The 16574-nt window shown below is 36.7% G+C and overlaps 1 protein-coding gene across 3 annotated transcripts in view; it reads right to left on the reverse strand.

Annotated features, from left to right (window-relative positions):
- The window catches only part of LOC113051769 (F-actin-monooxygenase MICAL2-like), a 47493-nt gene that overhangs the window by 10676 nt on the left and 20243 nt on the right, over nucleotides 1-16574 (reverse strand). For all 3 annotated transcript variants that reach the window (XM_026215832.1, XM_026215831.1, XM_026215833.1), the window contains 12 exons: nucleotides 13830-13931; nucleotides 11219-11374; nucleotides 10671-10771; nucleotides 9025-9282; nucleotides 8827-8942; nucleotides 8449-8575; nucleotides 7993-8083; nucleotides 6181-6328; nucleotides 4454-4653; nucleotides 2297-2415; nucleotides 2123-2191; nucleotides 1911-2048 (listed from right to left, as the gene is read on the reverse strand). In XM_026215832.1, coding sequence (XP_026071617.1) covers nucleotides 1911-2048; nucleotides 2123-2191; nucleotides 2297-2415; nucleotides 4454-4653; nucleotides 6181-6328; nucleotides 7993-8083; nucleotides 8449-8575; nucleotides 8827-8942; nucleotides 9025-9282; nucleotides 10671-10771; nucleotides 11219-11374; nucleotides 13830-13931 — 1625 coding nt within the window. The remainder of the gene's footprint in view (nucleotides 1-1910; nucleotides 2049-2122; nucleotides 2192-2296; nucleotides 2416-4453; nucleotides 4654-6180; nucleotides 6329-7992; nucleotides 8084-8448; nucleotides 8576-8826; nucleotides 8943-9024; nucleotides 9283-10670; nucleotides 10772-11218; nucleotides 11375-13829; nucleotides 13932-16574) is intronic.

Below are 16574 nucleotides of genomic sequence, written 5' to 3' on the forward strand. Positions count from 1 at the left end.
TGACATTTTTATTAAAAATGGAGTTTAATGATCCTTGTTTCCTTATTCAATTCTTGACTAAAAAACATGGTAACGGAGTGGAAATGTGAAGATCTATCTCCCAACAAACAAAAAGCAGTGATAAAACGGGACATTTACTATTTCTAAGGTACAATTAATGAAATTGTGAACAGTATGTTATTTTAAAAAGAGATTCATATGATAGTAAAGGATGACACTAATCCTGGGAAAACAACTTCAAGTATTTTAAATAATAAAATATTTGTTTCCTGAATATTGACAAAAAAAATAAAGACAAAATACTTGCTTTTATGTCCATGTTAATGAGGGACAGAAGCAGCACCCATTATGGAGAATGTTCAACCTGCATTTAATAATCTTAATGATGTCTCAAAACTTGAGGAGCCCTACTTATAACACACATATTAGACCAGAAGGACGATCTGTCTAATCTCCTCTTCCCCCCTCTAGAGGCGCTGAAGCATTGCTCTCACGGACAGCACTGCTGAGTGCCGGTGGCTGTATTTCCTGAGTCTGAGTCAGCTGTGTTCTCTGCCTCTGATTGTGTGTGTGTGTGTGAGTCGGGTGAAGTGGTTTCCTCTGTGGATTCAGAGGACTGGAATGAAGTGAGGGGAAGAGAGGAGCTGAGGGCTCCTCAGTGTGTTGAACACACAGCACATGTGGGCAGCGCCGGGTATGAGCCGTTATACTGATGATACAACCGTGGGGAAACTTTGGGGTGTATCTACAGCAAGGCAGAGATTCACACTGTACTTGATGCTGAATGTGAAATGTTCCCAAATTCTTTATTTTTTTGCAGGAATGCAACAAAAGAACAATTTTTGATTCCCCAAAGAACAGTTTTTAGATCATTTTAAAGAACCTAAAAAAAACAATAAAGAACCCCAAGCTTCCATGGATGTTAAAGGTTCTTCACGGAAACATTGATCCCAATAGAGAACCTGCGTCTTGGAGGCCTCTCATCATTAGAGTCAGACTGATATCATTATACCAGGAGCAGTTTCAGAGAAAAGAAAGCCAGGGTGAGAAGGACAGAAGGAAGAAAAGAGAAAGAAGAGATCAACTAGGCACAAAAATACTGGGATCACTCCAAGTAAAGAGGTTCTCCAAAGCCACAATGTAATAGAATACTTAACCCCTAAATTTCCTCGTTATTATTATTTTATATATATATATATATATATATATATATATATATATATATATATATATAATTTGAAACCAATATCACTTAAACTGCCCAGACCCATATCTCGATGTCAAATCTTGTACAACATATCATAATGTAAAATATTTTAAAGTTTGTGAAAGATACATTAAAGCACCAACATAGATTTTCTGTGAATGGCAATAAAAAAATTAGTCCGTCACTAAAATCTATTGTATGACTTCAGACAGTTTTTGCATTTTGGACCTCTGCAGCCTAAACTTTCATTATATGGAAAAGAGCAGCAAGAACATTCTGCAAAATAACTCTGTTTGTGTTCCACTGAAGAAAAATGGAAATAATGCGAATGATATAAGAGAGAGTAAACGAAGACAGAATTTTATGTTAATACATATAAATATTTGTATTTATACAGTTATATATACAGTAAATAATGCACAAATCTGTACATAAATCCAAATGCATACCACATTATTATTATTATTATTTTCCTTAGTCTTATTTAAACGTTCTTTCTATACTCAATTTCATATGTATGCTTGTACTGTATGTATGTTTGTACCAAGAGCTCCTAAAAACCTCAACAAATTCCTTGTGTGTTTGCACACAGTTGGCGAATAAATCAGATTCAGGATTTTAATTATTGGGTGAACTATTCCTTTAAGAAAATGCAATGTAAAACTTGCACTGATGCCATGAGTTTAGTCAAAGTGGTATTTACCTGTCTGCGAATAGAGCAGCTTGCAGTGCTGTCTTCAAATTTTGCTAGAAGCTGAGAGGCTATAAACTTGACCTTGTTTTCTTTCAGTTCCCGCCCCTCACTAGATACAGAAGAGCTCTGATTGAAGGATCTGGTTGTCTGGAAGAGAAGTAGACCAGTCACAGAGCAGTTCCAGTTTCACATGCTATATAATAATCACATATAATACTGACCTCTTCTAAGTAATTAATTTTCCGTCTTCTCTTGTATACGGCATCATTTTCTTCAACATTTTTATCATTCTAAAGAAAAATGTATTATATTTTGCTTTAGAAAGTGATGTCCAAACTTGAACACAGAACATCGTCCACAAAACATTAGCTTTAAAAGTGCTTGTAATAACTCACTTGTACCCCATTGTATCCGACCTTGGGAATGCGTTTACGAGGCTGAAGTAAACTCTGAGCAGGTCTGGGAGGACCCGATGGACATTTTTCATTATTTGCATCACCATCTGGCTTTGAATCTACAATAAACCATGTGACAAACATTTACATGACATTTGAGAATAAACAACTACAACAAACAAGTATTGTAACCAAACAAACATCCATTTACAACATAAAAGCCTCATATTGCAGCTTGTAGGAGCCATTTGAATGCATGTGATTTAGTTGACATCAGACATGCTTCTGCTGTATTAACTTCTCTGAGGCCAGATCATATATAATGTGGAATATTTATGGCCTCGTCTGCGCTGAAGTGCAGATCTGTAGGGCGGTAACCTGGATTCAGACAGACATGCATTCCTGGCATGACTGAAGGAATTGTGTAACACAAATGTTTGAGTGCAAAAGGCCAGATAAAATGCTTCTGTTTAGGGGTTTTCCATAAGTGCATTGTGTGTTTCCTTAATGGACACACCTTATGCAAACTCTAACTAGGTGGAAGACACACTCTAAGCAGATAATAGGTTTTGGACGGTGTCAAATCTCTGAACACCTTTAGAGGGCTAACATAATTTAATGTATTTGAGAAGTGAAGATCTCTTGAGTTGAAATGATATTTTGGTAGTACTTTATTTTACATTCCTGTTCCGCATATACATACTTACTATAGCAATTACAGTAACTGGGTAATAAGTAGGTACTAACCCTAAATCTACATCTTAACTGAACCTTAACTCATGTAGGTACATTAAACTGCCCGGTACTTTCATGGGTAAGTTCTTTATAAGTATATGACTGTAAAATAAAGTGTAACTGGTATTTTTATGACAATAAGTATGTGTATTATGAGACTATGATTATGTTTGAAGTGGAATACATGCATACTGCCAACTCTTACAGTGTGTGTACCAACGCAACATGCAATGAGAGAAAGTTCAATTACTAGTATGCTAGATTGTTGTTGTTAATGAAGTCAAGAAGGCTGCTGAAAAATCTAACTGATATATTACACAAAATTATATTATATATAAATTAAATTCCTGACAGTAAAGACACTTATAAAGGTACAAAAGATTTGTATTTCAAATAGTTTCTGTTCTTTTGAACTCTCTACTTATCAAAATGCAAGGAGAAATGGCAAATGCTAGTATGCAAGATACTTTATTTATGCATACTTAATTCAGCAAGTGATATCCATCTTGGAAATGTCCTACCTATCAAGGGTCATTGAGACTACAGAAAATTAATGACTAAAATTACATCTGTTTCAAGTGAACTAAATAATTAAATTAAAGAGCACCTATCATGGAATTTTGAAATTTACCTTTCATGTAGTGTGTAACATAGATCTAAGTGCAAAAACATCATGCAAAGTTTGAAATATGACAGTGAACCGTATATAAAGTTATTGTCTTTCAAAAGCAAGAGTCGACTCTGAGTCATTTTTATGAATCGTTAGAAGACCGAAGCTTTTTCTCTGACTAGATGACGTCAACTTGTCAAGTTATTTGAATACGATACGCCCACTTTTTCAATAAAAAAAAATAATACGCCCACTTATTGCGCTCCAAGATGCCAGTGAAAACTAGAAAACATCATGGTGACGAGACGCTGTGTTCATATTATAAGAAAACTAAAGTCTTTTTTGTCATTGCATGCATGCAAAACTGTTGTTTGGGACTTCTAAAACAATATTTGGAACATTTTAAATGCCATATTAGGTGCTCTTTAATTGATTGATTGTATATATTTATACTAATGTTCAAAACTTGGGGTCTGTACGATTTAATACTTTCATTCAGCAAGGATGCATTAAATTCGAAAGTGACGGTAAAGTAATTTATAATGTAACAAGGATTTCTATTTCTATTAAGTGCTGTTCTTTTAAACATTCTATTTATAAAAGTGTCCAGAAAAAATTGCAACAAAAAAAAAGAAAAAAGAAAAAGAAAGCAGCCTTGGTGAGCTTAAGAGACTTTAACAAATCTTAATTACCCACTTTTGAACAGCAGTGTACTTGATTCTGCATAAATGGTCCACATAGTATTCTAGTTTGCCATTTCAAACACAGCCAGTGATCCTAATAGGGTTGTAATGAAAGAGTTGATGATCTACCTGAGGGAGGTAGAGGCGTTCCCCTGAAGAGCTCGTAGATCTTGGAGAGGTAGTTGCACATGCTGGTCTTGTCCGGCTCCTGACCTGCCGCCAGCTCTTTCCCTGTGATGAAAGGCTTAATGCCAAACTCCTTCTCTGCCACATCAAATGCCAGCTGAAGGTTTCTGGCACAGTCTTGCTCATTCAGAGAGTCATAATCGCTAGAGGAAACAAGGCGATTAGAACAGAGAGCATGGGACCTGAATTAAACAAGCTGCCCTCTTGACATTCATGCAAAGAAAGGACAATGTGAAGTTGTGAAACTTCTCTGCTTTCTTTAAGCTACTTTTGACAATCTCAAATGACAGACATGATAAAGTGTGTGAAATGTTGCACATGGCAATGCTGTTCAAATGCTTTCTCAGCTAAGAATGCTGATATGTAAAAGTTACTCTGTATTAGATGATTAAGTATCATCTGGCAGGATATCTGTTTTCAAAAGGAAAAATGCTGTAACATGGGAAAGCTGTTTCTTCAAGGGGTCAAAGTGCTTTTCAATTGTCCTGCTCATGTTTAGGATTACACAGTAACTGACTGTGCAAAGGCAAATGCTAATAAACATACAGGAGAGCTGACTGGAATGGTTGCCAAAACAGAATATGATTTATGGGCATGTCAGGAAGCAAACCAAATATTTGTTTACTGTGCTAACGACTTAATTCCATTGCTAATGTTTCATCAAATGAACATTATCAAAGTGTCATGTAAACTACTGTTTTATAGGGACTGCTTGATTCATCCTTTATAATCGACAATATTAGCGTGTATTTCAAGTTTCATTTTTGGTCATGATAGCATGACATTTATTGATTTATTTTTAAATGGTTATATTAGTTTTTTTTATTACTCCAAAATGTCATTTTATTTATTTAAAAAAAAAATGTGATACATGATATATGACGTGATATATGATATGATGTGATGGTAATACCATTAAGACGTGCAATACTTATTTGGACATGGATGATGGTATTACCATGTGATTAATGTATGCACTTTTTAATTACCATGTATACCAATAATATGTTTCTTTGCTTGTTTGTTTGTGCATAAGGTAATACCAAAAGCCATGATATGTATTTTTCTATGGATATAGTACAGATGTAAAAAATAAAAAAAAATGCAACTGTAATGTTAATTACCATTTATTTATGTATCTATTGATTTTGCACGTGGTAGTGATTACATGTTTTTTGTCAATTTCTAAAATTAAAATACTGTCCCAATGGCATGTTTTTAAGACAGGGTTTGTGTGTTATGTAGCTTTTTTCTGTACATAGCACCAACCTATGGTACTGTAAAGTGTAATATGGTAATACAACAGTATGTTTGTTTGGTTTTTTTACATGGTAGAATAGTATGTTAAGGTTTTCTTTTTCTTTTTTTACTTTGTACCACGATGCAATACCATGCATTCAGAGTAATACCTCCTTTACACCTAAATCTGGACATTCTAGCAAGTTTTCATGTTTTTAAGACAAAGTTGGTACCAGGGTAGTGTATATGGACAACAGTAATCATATAATATCACTACCTACACAGTACTGCTATAGCACTTTGTGAGTGTCAATCATATAATTATATGCAATACTTTAGGTGATTCTACAGATCACAATGTTAGTTACAGATTTTAGATGTGAAATCTATCTCTGTTTCCTGCAGAAAAGAGATGTTGTGAAGAATCTTACATGAGCTGTGGTCTGAAGCGATGTATGAGAGCACAGAAAGCCAGACCACTGCTCCAGCAGGAAGTGAGGTCAGTCACATTCACAGCCCTGTAGCCCTCCGTCTGCTTCTGACACCACGTCAGTAACCGACTCGGCCTGATCTCAGACTCTGGTAAACAAACAGAGGAAAATGTTATTTTGAAACCGATCAACCCAACAAATCTGAGAAGCAGAGACTTTAGCTGAATGGAAATATATTCAAGGAATGATCTGGACTGAAAGTCAAGGTGACGTCTTCTCTGTGTCAGGTGTCATCAATCTCACAGCAGCATAATCCTCCTCTTGCGTAACACAAAGTTTATTAATGTTTAGAGTAGCATGTCAACCTGACAGCTAACTGTTTTTATGGGCAGAAAAGCCACGTCAACGAGCTCAAAAGAACAGCAACAGTGAAAGGATTTATTGTGACTGATTGATATGTGGGATTTGAGCTTTTGACTCTTGTTCTATTTCCTTTTTAAGAGGTAAATTTAGGCAAAAAAAGAGGAAGTTCTGCAGAAAAGTGCACATACAGTAAGTAACTAATTGCATTACTTAGTTACTTAGCCTGATGGAAGTGCCTCTGCACCTCACTCCCAGCATCTCTCAACATATGGGACAGAAAAGATGCCAATAAATAAAAGTAAATACAAAGTAATTTGGTTGTAAATGTAAAAGTAAATAATTTCTTTACTAGGAACTTGAAAAAGTAATCTGATTGCATTGTAATGCGTTACCCCCAACACTGATCATGGGTTTCTCAAAAATATAGTAGCAATAATAATAATTCAGCACTAAAGTGAGCATATCAGAATGATTTCTGAAGGATCCTGTGATGCTGAGGATATTTTAAAGACAATTTGAGTTGTTTCACAATATTACTGTTTTTAATGTATTTCTGTTCGGGTAAATAAATGCAGACTTTTAGAGCATACAAGACCTTTTTCAAAAAAAACGAAATATTTAAATATTCCAAACTTTCGTCAAGTAGTGTATATTCTGGTATCTAATTAATATAAAGTTTAAAGGGCAAAAACACTATATTAAAAGAATAGTTCACCTAAAAATAAAAATCAATCATCGTTTGCTCACTCTCATGTCCTTCAAGACCTGTATGACTTTTTTTTCTTTGGAAAACAAATAGATATTCTGAGAAATGTTCATGCTGCTGATTTCTATAAACAAAAGCAGACAGAAGACTTTATTTATAGCATACAATTCTTGAAAGTTGTTTTTATAGCCGACTGTCATTGTGCTTTATTTTATGGAAATAAGCAGCATGAACATTTTCACAAGTTTCTTCTTTTATGTTTCCTGAAACGAAAGATCATACAGGTTCGACATGAGGGTGAGTAAATAATGAAGTTCCATTTTTTGGATGAATGGTTCCTTTGAGCAGCATTGTCTGGAAGGTTCCTTACTCCTCACTTAAGGTAGTTCTCTTCTTACTTTGGCTCTGCTGGTAATAACAAATCTCAGTCTGGGTCAAATTCCCTCAGCAGGAATAAATTCTCCCTCTCCCTGAACCTGCCACATCGCTGAAGGAGTGCGCTCGCTCTGCTGTTTTGAGAACGTTCCTAAAACAGGAGCCGCCCGTTATCTGCAGAAGGTAGGAATGCTGTAAACACTCGTCTTCTCTCAACTTACTTGCCTTTTGCCTGTGATTATCAAATGCAAATCTCAGCGCTCATATACAGTGACGGCAACTCATGAGGGACTGACCGGTGCACTCAAGTAAAAGAGCAGAGGATAATTATAGATATCGGTTAAGACTGATTAGAAGGTTCTTCCAACCTCTTCTGGCCAAGTTGACCGGGCGGCGTATCGTGGCGGCCCGCTCCAGAGAGCATGACTTCATCTCTCCACAGAAATAGTTGTTGCGGACCTACAAAGGAGAAATCTTAAATGTATATTTACGACTCTAAATTCTGATTGGATGAGCCATGTTTTAACCACAACAACAGCTTCATCACTATAACACATAGCTTAAAGGAGCTTACTGCTTTTTTAAAACGGTGAAAACATAAATAAAGGAAAAGAAGCAGCAAATAGTAGAATTTAATAATAACAGTTTAAATTATCTGTAGGCATTTGTGGTTGCAAATCAGATTGCTGTTTTACTAAATTAATGTGTTTATTTATTATTATTTGACATGAGTGTTATAAGCAATAAATCACCTGAGGTTGTGCATTGCAGTGATTTTACCATTTTATTAAGTATTTTGATAGTAAATAGTAATGCCATTTCACCTGGTGGGGCCTCACACAGTTTGAATTAAGGTTGGGATAGCGTGTCCCTGGATCTATGGTGTACGAATCAAAGTTTTTGGCGATGTTTTCAGGTGTTGTCTGAGGTAGCAATCGGTACAGACTCTCCCTAGAAAAATAACAACAAAACAACTACATAAACAGGCTATTGATGGTATAATAAGTTCCTGTTAACTTTCAATACGGTTAAAATCGGAGGAAAAAAATATTCATTAAGATTACGATTATTAATTATGAAACCATTTATCTATTTATGAATCATTTTCAAAACAAAATGTGTATAGATCACCGGTTTCTGTATTCATCTGGAGCTGTGTGTGCATTTATTGCTTGCACATGTGAAATTTGACCTTCACTGACCTTTCTGCCAGCACCTCGAGTGGATTTGTACCCTGCGCCCAACTTTTCACCATCCAAGCCGTGTCAAAGGCCGCCAGGAAACCGCGGGCACAGCCGGTCCCCATAGGCCAGAAGGGCTACAGTGAGACAGACAACCACAAACACATGTCACGAGAACGATTATTTAAGTTCAACTGCACAGTAATGTAATCTCCTCACCTCTAGAAGACTGTCTCCCACTAGTGCCACCAGCACACTGTGACCAAACCTCTCCCGGGCGAGAGCCGCACTTTCGGACGCGTGCATGCTGGTGAAATCGAACATGGCCACATCAGGCTGCGCGCAGTGGTTCATGGCGTAGTCCAGCGTGGGCAGCTGGTAGTGGGTGGAGTAGTCGGCTGCCTCTCGTGCGTATGCCAGCAAAGCTTCTTGGTTCACATTCTCACTGTCCAGCAGAGCCTCAGTGTCGATATAATCCTAGTCAGTACAAAACATTTGGTTACCACACCAAACACACAGTATGTCTACCGACTGAAATTAAGCTGTGATCGCTGATTCTTTAACTAAGACTGCGAGCATGTCAAAACTAATCTCTACTGCTGTGATAGCTGATTCTTCGGTCAACATGAAACCGGATTCTCGATGCATTTTACTTCTGAAATATAAATCAAACAGATACTATGAAAGAAACACAAGGTGGGACTTTAACGAACTGTGCATCAACTGTGCACTGAATGATTAAGCATTGAAAATCAAGCAGTGAAGCAATTTTGTTACAATTTTTATACGTTTAAAACAAAATTCATGTAGTGTGACCAACATGAAGAAACATAGGAAATGAAAATACACTCATGAATGTGCATCAGTGTCAGTGAGTCTTTTTGAACATGGCAAGGTTCAGGTTTTAAAATGACTAATTCATGTTCAGGCTGTAAAATGGGCAATTCAATTTGGAGAATTTAATTGTAAAATCATGGTACAATCACCAAAAGAAGAATTAATCTATAAAAAATATGTTATTTTTTAACATTGAAAATATTAAGAAATGTACATGTTTACAAGCTTTAAGTTACATATGTTATTACTGGAGGAGTACACCACATTTAAAGTCATTATATTTAAACTTTTGTTGAAAATAGTAGTGTACTTTTTCAAAACCACATCAAAAATCATATGTGCGTTTAAGCTACATAGTTTGAAAAAATATATAAATAATTATATATTTTTTCATTTTCTTTACTTTGGACACTGCTACTTACCTTTAACCCTTAAACATAAACTTCACCAAATGCTAAAAATAACACAAAAAAATATAATTGTCTGAAAATAAGTCTTAATCTCTTATGCAACTTTGTTCCTCAAGAAAATGTATCTTGTTCTATGGATACTTAAAAATTTTGATATTTTTTATTTGACATATATCAATACACTGGGGGGTGGGGCTTACAATTTTATTTGGTGACACTAGCGGTGCAGAAATTATTCAACTTGACCAGAAAAATCCAGATCTTTGCAAAATGGCCTCTAAATAAAATATCTGCCTTCAGACAGTGAAAAAAAGGCCTTGAGGAAAGATTGGATGACTTTCCAAAGCTGGCCACAATCCAAAATCGGGTTTTAGTGAACACTCAGTCCTAGCACTCGACTCACTGTGTGAATCAGATCAGCACAGACAGTGCCAACAACCCTAATGTGTGTCAAAGATGAGGCCCAAGGACTGAGAGTACCAGAGAGCGTTTGTGATTGTGCGCCTCCAGCCTCTGGACATTTTGATGTGTTTTTAGGCGCCCCTTCCCACCGTCTTGCAAGAAGCGGAGATAAAGAGTTCACTCAACACTTGCTACAGAGCAAAGCACCAAACTCACATGAATGATGACACCCTTGTCCAGCAGGCTCTGCTTCTTAGCTGTCATGACGAAGTAGTGCGTGTTGTCTTTGTAGTAGACGATGTTCTCTAAATCAATCCCTGCAAAGGAGACAAAATCGCGGTGTTACTTAAATCTGTGTCAGAGGTTCTCATCAGTAACGTCTTCATGCCTGTAATATGACAAAACGAAGCTCGTGAGGTCAGAGAGTGAGTTTAATACAGGATTTTGAAGGAATTCAGTTTCAAAGGGGTACGAGTCATGACAGGTATACAAAGCATACGGAAGTTTTTGAAGGGGAGGATGCCCATGATCCCCTGGAGGATAAACATTTACGCAACAAATCAGAGCAGGAGGATGATAACTGAAATATAGCCGCTCCTAACAGCAGATAACACTGACACGCTTGTGGAAAACATTGCGGGAAATAGGTGAAAGCACATAGCTGAGACGATTCTGAGACATTTCTTTATTATACAGAAGGCTGGATGCTTAGTTTAGACTAATGTGGTGTATTTTTAGTGGCTAATGTGACATTTATTGCTCACCGGTTTCCTGTTTGAGATCCTGGAAAAATTTCTGGTTGAAGATGAAGGCAACTCCACTTATCTCTTCCACCTTTGCCTCAGCGGTGGTGTTTCTGTTGATAAAGTTTGCCGTTATGGCAATGGCCAGTTTGCCACGAAATTCCTTTCTCCTGAATCCTGAGAAAGAGAGAGAGGAGGAGGAGAATAGAGCAAGGGGAAAAGCACTTAGGAGTTTTTAAAGCAATAACGTTGCGTTTGCTTCCTCGTGTTTGAACGAGGTAAACGAACGCAGCACAAACATGCCGCTCTACCAGTATTATAATCTTATTTTAGGTTCACAGAGTCCACACTGAATACTGCAAATCTGAAGACATTTTGGGGGTTAAAAGACAATTAATATTTAGTAACATCATCAATTTAACTGTACTGATACTATTGAACTGAATTGAGTTGGACAAACATTGCATCATCGACACTTAAACTGAACTCAAACAACTAAACAGAGTTGAATTATGATACCATTGTCTTCTATAGAGCTGCTTTAAAGCTGAAATCTCATGTGTATCATGATAAATTTTACAGGAATGACACTGTTATTTTCCTGTATATTAATATGAAGCTGAGATTTTTGAAAAATGCCTTTCAAAGTGAGGACCTTTCAAATGAGTATTTCCTGTAATGCATGGTGACAGGTAAAGTAGAGATGCTGGAATTCGGTGACATCACAAACACAATTTGAAAATGATGACAAAATCTTCATATTTGGGTGAACTATCCCTTTGATCACTGAACATGAATATACAGAGTCTGTCAAGTAAATCTCTTTGGATAAAGAGAGATTGGTCTGCACAAAAAATGAAAAGCTAAAGATTGCCTTTTCAGAATAATTGTACTCAAAAATAGAGTCCCAAGAGATCAAAAAAATAATCTGTTTCTCATTGTTTGTCAGTTTTGTTTTTTTTTCGGACAGAAACTCTGACTCAGAAAATATATTTTTTATAGCATTATGCCCGATTAAGACTTGTTGGAGCTCAGTTATGAAAAAGAGGGAAAATTACTGTGTCTTTGTGTATTAGAACTAAACACTAATGGCAAATAAGTTCATCCCAATTTTACAAAAACGGCACAAGCTGTTTATTTTTAATGGCTGATGATGAGTGAGTTGACTTGGGTCGAGGAGAATTGGATCTGCTTTCTCATCCTGCTAAATAATGTATGATAATCTACAGAGCTTCTCTATATGAACAGACACCGATTTGATTAAGAGCCAGAACTGTTCCATTACTGCCCTGTTGTTAATTTACTAAGGCATCAGTTCTTCTCTTCGTCATCCACTTTTCAGTCCAAATCCAGCTGTTTTCGTCTGACCGCTGCTCTGCCTTCAAATTGGGGTAAATTTAACTTTCCCTAGACGTCTTGAACTAGCTCACTTAATGTCCAAAAGGAGCTGGGGTTCTTTTCCCCCTAAAGTTACTCATGATTGGGCAATGGGCAATAGCTTAGAAGGCCCCACAAATGGCCTTTTTTGGAAAAAGCATTTGGTTAGGGATAAGTGAAAATATGAGGAACCTAGAAAACAGAGTCCAACAGACACACATCATCAGTTGAAAAGTGTTCAGAAACTCTAAGAGCACGCTGATCTCATGTGTAACCGTTGGGTGGCTGGTGACATCATACAGTCTCTCTTTACACAGCACAACACAATTTTATGGCTTAATAACCTTCTTGGATAAAACAATCCATTCTAGGGACTTCAGCCAAGAGCACGGGCCAAGTTTTAAGAGTTGCTGAGGTTGTTTTAATGATAGAAACGCATAACAAAGAGTGGTTTTGGATTTTATCTTAAAAAGTTTTATTAATGCTGTTTAAAGGAATAGGTCACCCAAAAATTCAAATTTGCTGAAAAAATACTCACCCTCAGGCCATTCAAGATCTAGATGAGTTTGTTTCTTCATGTAAACAGATTTGGAAGTTTGGATCATGTGTTTACCAGTGGATCCTCTGAAGTGAATGGGTGCCGTCAGAATGAGAGTCCAAACAGCTGATAAAAATATCACTATAATTGTGGATTATTGTGATGTTTTCATCAGCGGTATGGGCTGTCATTCTGAAGGCACCCATTCACTTCAGATCATCCACTGGTGAGCAAGTGATGTAATACTAAATTTCGCCAAATCTGTTCTGATGAAGAAACAAACTCATCCACTCATGAGAGTGAGTAGATTTTCAGCAAATTTCCATTTTTGGGTGAACTATTCCTATATTTTCCATTTTGCTCTAATTCTGACTTTGGCACATAATGAAATGGCACAGAATGAAACCTCAAATTTTGTGACTTGTTGAGAATTGTGCGATTACATATTTTGAAAGACCATGCGACATGCTATTTTCATGTACATGCTACCATATTTTAGGAAGGTATATTTTTGGTTACTGCTGGAACAGTGTAATCATAGAGCAAAGATTATTATAGCCTCTTAGTTACTGTGCAAACAAAGGGCTGCATGTGTGTTTATTGTAGTCGGCATTATAGGTGTAATTCAGCACGGCATACACATTTTATTTCTCCTGAGCAGTTCTTTAATGGTGACTGAGCAGCTATTGCATCATTTCCACCCATCCGGGCTTATACCTTCTAAAGAGTTTCGTCTCCCATCAGCTCCCACCACAACATCAAAGTCGAAGTCGGCCACAGGGTGATCCGCAGGCCGTATCTCTGCCCTCCAGCCCGGCCCTGCGGAAACAAACACATTCATTCAGCCTGAAAAATGACAGATCATAACAGAGATCTCGTTATTATCTCCTAGAGAACAATGAGGTTTTCAGATGCTTTTCAGATTACTTTTCAAGTAATCTTTTAGTTTTTCTTCTTGAGTTATAGAATAAATCTCAACAGTGTCTCAAAATGTCCTCCGATTTGGCAAGATGTCAAAGTCTGAGTTTTAAATATTAATAAGACTTAATTATCTGAGCTGTTAAATGTATTTAGCAGACGCTTTTATCCAAAGCGACTTACATTGCATTCAGGCTAATAATTTTTTTCCTAACGTGTTCCCTGGGATTCGAACCCCCAACCTTGTGCTTGCTAACTCAATGCAATACCGCTTGAGCTACAGGAACACTGTTACCCACTTTAATTTTCTAGAAATAAAAATAGTCATGCCAGTCTACTTCGAAAACAACCCTAGCAATCTTTGTATTTCAAAAACAATTTCAACAATGCCTCAGAGTCCAAAAACTGTTATCCACAAACATTTTATAGCTCTAGTCTTACTGCATGCCAATATTTGATTCTGTTCTTTCTATATTTATTTCCCATAAGGAATTTCAGAAGCATCTAGGAGTTGATACAAAACTTGGAACTCATTTAATCTCCCAAGCAACATTTGAGCACTATTTTTCCTTCCGGGGAGGACAGGAGCTGGGAGGAGCGATAGATTAACAAAAACAAATATCTAAATATTTCAAGACACTTCACCCAAGTTCACTTCTGAAGGACTGCTCTTGCTGAACCACAGGTTGTTTTAAATGAAAATAATCTGCTAAACGAAAACATATTTTTCGAACAGCTACATATTTCATCGAGATTAGGTCATGTTACTCCTGTGTGCATTATGCAATCCTGCCAAAAATCGCCATGCATTCCAGTCACAGCAAGTCATTCAGTTATTAATAATAAAAGCAAACCATCAATGTCAAACATTTAAAGTACAACTTTAAAGCAAAATAAACACACATCTAAGAACCTTACATGATCCAACTGAACTAGATCCAGGATCATGAGTATCGCTCAAAGTCATTGTACAGGGTCACAGCAAGCACACATTCTTAATTTAGAAAGCTCTTTTGGTTTTATCAGCCTGCTGTCATTGCTGTTGAAGGGAGAAAGATAGATTGCTAATGGTCTAGAAGTCTAGGGGAGAAGCTTACGCAATGTTGTTCTTCCATAGATGACCAAAGTGGCCACATATGGAAATGCACTCCTTGGACCTACAGTATGAGTGGTGTTTCTAATTATCAAGATCTACTAATCGTTTAGAAATCTCAAGAAATCTTGTGAAATTATCATCTTTTCACACTGAGGACAATTGAGGCACTCAAATACAACTATTAAAAAAGGCTCAAACCTTCACTGATGGAAACAAGATGCATTAAGAGTTGGGGGCTGAAAACTTTTGAACACAAAGATGTCCAAATTTTTCTTATTTTGTTGAAATATAATTTCTTCAAAAGTTTTCACCCCCCAGCTCTTAATGCATCTGGTTTCCTTCTGGAGCATCAGTGAATGTTTGAATCTTTTTTAATAGTTGCGTTTGAGTCCCTCAATTGTCCTCAGTGTAAAAAAAAAATGGATCTCAAAATCATACAGTCACTGCTGGAAAGGGTTCAAGGATGCAAAGATGCTGGAAAACTGAAGAATCTGCAGGACCTTACAGATTTTTCTGAAGAACAGTTCTCAGTTTAACTGTTCAGAACAAACAAGGGACTCATCATCCAGGTAACAGCACACAGTATTAAAAACTAAGGGTTCCCAAACTTTTGAATGGGGTTATTTTAATAATTTCAGCAATTGTTTTGTCTTGTGGACTATATGCAAGCATCTTTTATGTACAATATCTTACTCAGGACAGTACTAAATAAAAAAATAGCATGCAGTTAGTATGATCTCTCTTATTTTCTTAAAATTATTCTCATTTTCACAGATTCTGCAAGGGATTCCCAAACTTTCGCATGCCACTGTATGTAGTCATAAAATGACACTCGGGAGGGGAGAGTGAAGTGGATCTGCACACTTTTCCATGGGCATTAAAATTGCACTAACAGCTCTGCAGGTGTTGTTTGGTTGTCATGGAAAAAGCTATTATAGTGAGGCAGGAAGCACTCCATCCGTTCATCTTCCTGGTAATGACAGACCAGCCCAGGAAACCTTAACCAGCTCATGAGAAAATGTCAAAGACAGCTAAATCAAAAGAACCTACAGGTAGATTCATCAAGAAGCTTATGTGGTTTCTAATGAAACTATGGGATATAAAGTTAATTAAATCAAAGTAGTGGGATATATGGGCATTCTGGGTATAGTTGGTGCATTTATTATATCCAGTGAAAAGTTTGATTGCTACATAACCCCATATTATCTTTTGTGTTGTTTTTATACAGTAGTTTTGTGTTATCATCTAGCTTTTCAGTAGCTAAAAACAGCAGAGCATGGCGCTAGCAACACCAAGGTCATCGTGTCCAGGGAACGCAAGGACTGATAGAATATGTGTACTTTGAATGCAATGCAAGTCACTATTTTAAAAAAAGTGTCTGCCAAATGTTAATGTAAATATTTAGTATTCTGGAAGTAGCGATAATAAACACGGAGTAGGTGTGTCCA

The sequence above is a fragment of the Carassius auratus genome, chromosome 32, assembly GCF_003368295.1.
Source record: "Carassius auratus strain Wakin chromosome 32, ASM336829v1, whole genome shotgun sequence".
NCBI classification, from domain to species: Eukaryota; Metazoa; Chordata; class Actinopteri; order Cypriniformes; family Cyprinidae; genus Carassius; species Carassius auratus.